We start from the raw sequence: 6,126 nt of genomic DNA on the forward strand, positions 1-6,126 counted from the left end.
AATGGGTACTATTTTTAAAAAGTTTAATTGCTTTTTCTTTGGAGAATATATGTGATAATTAGTCTAGTCTAAACAGAAGTATGTAATTAGAGCATTTCTTTCTATCATAAATTTATGTTAAACTAATCACATCAGCTAGTTTTTATTAAAAGATATATTTGTTTTACAGCAACTGTAGATACAGTTATTCTTTAAATCTTAACTACATTGGCATATTTACAATACCATCATAATAGTGTATTTATGCTGGAGGAGCCAGGTTGCTATAGTACTTCTGGGTGGCTTTCAGAATGTCAGAAACTGGTTTAAGATAATGAATAGTTTTATATTGAGCCAAATATTTTTCGTGATATTTGATGCAGTAGGAACTTTGCACAAAATGTTTGCTAAATCTCACTTTTTTGTAATGTCTAAGTTTTCCATCTCTCTATACACCTAAAATATATGTGACTTGAAAAATTAACATACAATTGGCATTCAAAATACAAAAAAAAAACCTAATTATATCTGAATATCATAAAAGCAACACCCATCATTTAAATTTGCTGAATCTGGCTACCTAAACATAAAACTTAGACTGGACATATTATAACTAATTAAATTTTAATTTCTTTTGTTGTTCCTTTTACACTGAGCCCTGGGTCCCAACAAGCACTTCTCAATTTTATTTTATTTTTTAGATTTACTTATTTTTAGACAGGGGAAGGGAGGGAGAAAGAGAAAGAGAGGAAACATCAATGTGTGGTTGCCTGTTGTGCTCCCCCTGCTGGGCACCTGACCTGCAACCCAGGCATGTGCTCTGACTGGGAATCGAACCAGCAGCCCTTTAGTTTGCAGTCAGGCACTCAGTCCACTGAGCCACAGCAGCCAGGGCAGCACTTCTCAATTTCAGAAAGTAATGGAGACTTTAAACAGTATGTCTTATACAGCATTTCACAGTTATTGGGAAAGCAACTCAAGGTTAATCTTAATTTTTGACAAGTAGGGCCATTTTTTCCTATATTAGGAAGGGTTCATGACCCTCTGTTACTCAAATCAAGGGTAAAAGCTATGTGAATATAAACCTGAACACAGAATACCACTAAAGTCTGATGGAATATTTAACCTAATACTGCATAAATTACTATTTTCTGTTATTGAGTGGATTTGCAAGAAATTCCAATGACATAGACATTACCTTCATGTTGCTCTTCTTGAGAAAATATCCTGGCATTTATTTATAGGTTGAACTTAAAAGTCTTTAATTCTATGATATCATTCATTTTTTTGGAAAAAAAAATTCCTGCTTCTGTGATACCACATTTGGTGTTTTTTGTTCTTATGATTCCCTTACTTACCATTAACTTTAGATCAAAGGCACTATTATATGATACTTTTCTGAGTATTTACTAAATGATTTACATAGAATGGTTAGTTGAGGGTAAAACTTTGGTTCTTTAATATATCAAAGCTTTTGAAGACAAAATTAAGATTTAGAAACTTTTGTAAAGTTAAAGTATAAGGTAAAAAAAAATCTAAAAATACCTACATGTACATAAATTTTACTTTAATATAGATTTGAGAATAGAGGAATTGTATCCTAGTACTTCTTGAAAGATAAGTCAAAATTGTGAAATTATCAAGATTTCATTTTATTTTAAAAGTCTGCTTATGGACATCTGTTTTGTTAATGTACTTTCATAGCTTATTTAGCTAACTGATATAGTAGAATTTAACTTCTCACTAATAATTTAGAAAATGATTTTTTTAAGTTGAACCACTGTACCTGCAAAAAACTGTCCTTCCCCCCGCAACCCCCGTCTTATTTGATTTAACTATTGGCTAACTCACTCCCTTCCCTATGTGGGCATTTTAAAGAGCCCTGTGGGATTGACTAAACTAGACTAAATGCATTGGGTAAACCTAGTAGGAAATGATTACCTAAGTGTGTATTGACTTCATTTTTTAATACGTGTTGGTTATATAGGGATAGAAGATATCTTTTTTTTATTTTTTTAATCAGTCCCTTTCCCTCCATTCATGGATACTGGGTGAGTTATCAGATAAAGAAATACCAGTAGCAATGTACTTGGTAGTGGGATACTGGCCTTTATTAAATCCCTACTTTTCCCTGTATGTTCAATCACACACTCCACATCAGTTGTCTTTGACTTATACCAATACTTTATGTTATACATTATATTCATTTTAATGGGTGGGAATCAAAGTTCAGAAATATTAAGGAACTTGTTTACTGTTGTTCATATACTGGGACGCATGGAGTTTTGATTACATTATTGATTTTAAAAGTGCAACTATACTGAAAATTTATCCAGTCATATCTTTCTGCATGAATATTGAATTAGTGTTTTGTGTACATATGTGTGAGTGTAGACACACATGCACGTTTGTAAGTAAAAAAAAATTGCTGTAATTTTTTACTGGGTATGCAGAATATTTGTTTCTGAAAACAATATGCTATTATCTGTGTAGTCTTGATAAATGATTCACTTACAAAAATTTACTGTTTTGAAAACATCTGTGAATTATTGAAAATCTAACTATAAGCAGAGTAGTAGATTCCCCAAACTATTTATCTTATGTGCATCGTGTGCATTTTATACGAAAATTGATGTCAGTTTTATACTTTGCATAAACATCACTTTGTTTATATGCCAAAACCATGGCGATCAGGAGGAGACAAATCTACTGTTCAACGTCATTTGTAATATTTTAAAATTTATTTTAGATAATACTGCCAGAATTTTAACCAGGAAAAATGGATTCAATAGACATGAAATAAGTAGCTACCTCCTGCCCGTGGTGATATCAGACAACGATTACCCGATTCAGAGCAGCACGGGCACGCTCACCATCCGCGTGTGCGCGTGCGACAGCGAGGGCAACATGCAGTCGTGCAGCGCCGAGGCCCTGCTGCTGCCCGCCGGCCTCAGCACCGGCGCCTTGATCGCCATCCTGCTCTGCATCATCATTCTGCTGGGTAAGGAGCTTCGGAGAAAATGGGACTCTCTTTTGGTCGCTTACTGTAGTGTGCTTGTCAATAAGAAATGTTGCTGTTAAAATACTTTCCCTCAAACTAACCCCGACCTTTAAGATAGGCATAAGTTAACAATGGAATGGTGTTCATATTAAAATATTTCTATGTGATCAGAGTTATTACCTTCCTTTTTTAAATGAAAGTGAAAATTAAAGATATTCAAAACTGTTTTCTAACATTACACAATTTCTGAGTGTCTGAAACAAGGTAAGTAAGTAACTAACTAACTATATATATATATATATATATATATATATATATATATATATATATATATGAATGAACAAACTATGTGAGTATTCCTGTGACCCTCCTAAGACACAAACACACAAACAAACAAAAACTACATCTGATGTTTAAGAAGCAGTGAAATGAATTCTCTTTTTTGGAGCCAAAGACCCTGCTTCCAAACATCATCACATTGAGGATTTAGGCTTTACCATAGAAATTTGGAAAGGATGTATTCAGTTTATAACAATAATAAATCCCATATTCTTTAAGTGTTTGTTCTTAAGAGGCTAAATAAAAACATATTTCTGCATATATATTTAATAATTGAATTCATCTCTGTTTTTTTCAAATCAATATTTTAAAGGATCATGACCAAAATAAGGACGGGAAACTAAATACAACCAGATGGATTTTAATATTATCTTTCTTCTATCTTTTATTCAATTGTCATTATTATAATTAAAATTATTATTAGTATTGATACCTTGTTGTGGAAGTAAAGAAATATCCTTGGAGTGATACACATTTCTACTTGTGGAGCTATACTTTACATGCATTTAGCCAAGGTACATACATGAGTTTTGTAGTTAATTCAGTGTATTAGTTTGAATGATCTATTTGCCCTCATGTAATCCAACAATTATTTTTGATTTCATATGTAATAATATATTTCCATGGAAAATATCATAAATTTCTAAACCAATAAAGTCAAGTAATATGGCCTTCCCCCCCCAGTAAGGCTTTCTTTAAACAATGTAAGAAAAAAAATCTATGCAAATCCTTCAGTAAAGCTACTTAACAGAAACCAATACTCCATATCTTGTAAAGAATGCTGCTCTTTTAATATTTTATAACGGTGTAAGAAATGTGTACATATTTTTAGCTCCTAATTGTTTTATTTGAAGCTAAATTCAATTTGTGTCATTTTTTAATATAACGTCTATGTCACTATGTAATGCAAAGTACAAATAAAGTCTGTACAATCAGAAACTATCTTTAAACAATTCTTAGAAGCCACTAGAATTGAGGAATATCCCACATTGCTTTAAAAATAAGTTAAATACTCTGCTCTTAAACTCTCCCCATCCTGGTTAAATCCCTCAATACCACCCCCCGTGCCCCACCCCATATTGATCTAAGTACAATATTAATCTTAAATTCTAACCTGTCCTGGGAAACCTGTTTCTTAAACTGCTCTGAAGTACTTCCACTCGTTATTTATGCAGTGTTGTAGAAGGATCTCTAATGTATCTTTCTTTTTTCAAGTTATAGTAGTACTGTTTGCAGCTCTGAAAAGACAGCGAAAAAAAGAGCCTCTGATCTTGTCTAAAGAAGACATCAGAGACAACATTGTCAGCTATAACGACGAGGGCGGCGGAGAGGAGGACACCCAGGCCTTTGATATCGGCACCCTGAGGAATCCCGCAGCTATCGAGGAAAAGAAGCTGCGACGAGATATTATTCCGGAAACTTTATTCATTCCCCGGAGGACTCCTACGGCTCCAGATAACACGGATGTCCGGGATTTCATTAATGAAAGGCTGAAAGAACACGATCTCGACCCCACCGCACCTCCCTACGACTCACTTGCAACCTATGCCTACGAAGGAAACGATTCCATCGCGGAATCGCTGAGTTCATTAGAATCTGGCACTACTGACGGAGACCAAAACTATGATTACCTCCGGGAGTGGGGCCCTCGGTTTAACAAGCTGGCTGAAATGTATGGTGGCGGGGAAAGTGACAAAGACTCTTAACCTACGCTATATATTCTGTTTAAACAAGAGGAAGTAACTTTACCAACCCCATCTCCACTTTACAATATTTGACATTGAGGAGAATTTTCTTGCCACTCAGCACTATTTTTACCAATTTACTTTTAAATTTGTTCATTAATTGCATTAATTCTTCCCTGTAGGATGTCTCATGGAATATATACGACATTTTATTTAATCACTTCCAAGAGCCAAAGCTATGGAAATTCAGTGTTATCCATTTTAGAAATAAAAGATAATTTCAGAAATACGAACAGGATAGTTCTCCCTTACGCAACCTCACAAGCAAGCCGCTTCTGTTAGATACATGCCCTGCCCTTGCAAATGAAGCTTTTAAAAAAGGTAAAGAAAAATTTTAAGGTATATCCTGTTCTGTACATTAAATTTAAAAGAAAAAAATGTACATGTGGTGTTAGTAGGTGTGATATGCAAACTGGTATACAAAACGTTTGTGCAATTTCATTTCATCAAATTCTATCTGCTAATGTTTTATATTTATATTTTTGTATTTATTTTTAAAAAATAAACCAGTTTTTACAACTACTTTGTCTCTAGCTTTTTTTCCCTCCCCCCAGCAAGAAAAGTTTTGCCATAGACTAAATATCTGGGTACGAAAGTACATGGAGTACACAGAAGGACACAAAGTCATTAAATTACCGTTGAGCGCTCTAACCAAATTAATACGATTTAGGGAAAGATTATTTTTCCACTTAGTTTTGTTGTGCTGTGATATGGGAACAATGCATCCCATTAAAAATGACAATCATTTATAGACCACTTAAAATATTACCATTTAGGCAAATTTAGAACATGGCCATCCTTTTGTTAAATATCCCAAAACACCAGCAATGCAGTTACTTTATTCTGTTCATGTTTCCTAAATTAATTTCTGAAAAAATAAAACATTTAATTTTCATATGACGCTTTTACTATTGAGGTTTATAGGCAAGAGAGTGCAGACAGATCTCAGGCCGAAATAATCCTTGAATGGACAATATACTCACCTCCCTTGGTGATCAAAAATGCCTAGTAATGAGAGTAATAATGCGGAATATTCCATTACGATGAAGCATTGAAATTATG

The 6,126-nt window shown here is 33.8% G+C and overlaps 1 protein-coding gene across 2 annotated transcripts in view; it reads left to right on the forward strand.

Moving 5' to 3' along the window:
- LOC129074391 (cadherin-10) overlaps positions 1-5,025 on the forward strand; it is a 74,634-nt gene extending 69,609 nt beyond the window's left edge. The window contains exons 10-11 of one of the 2 annotated variants that reach the window (XM_054578196.1): positions 2,729-2,980; positions 4,535-5,025. In XM_054578196.1, coding sequence (XP_054434171.1) covers positions 2,729-2,980; positions 4,535-5,025 — 743 coding nt within the window. The remainder of the gene's footprint in view (positions 1-2,728; positions 2,981-4,534) is intronic. The other variant, XM_054578197.1, reaches the window with a different exon arrangement.
- Positions 5,026-6,126: the final 1,101 nt, after the last annotated feature.

Source organism: Pteronotus mesoamericanus, unplaced genomic scaffold (assembly GCF_021234165.1).
Source record: "Pteronotus mesoamericanus isolate MK-2021 breed Mesoamerican mustached bat unplaced genomic scaffold, CSHL_Meso_final contig_50, whole genome shotgun sequence".
Lineage (NCBI taxonomy): Eukaryota > Metazoa > Chordata > Mammalia > Chiroptera > Mormoopidae > Pteronotus > Pteronotus mesoamericanus.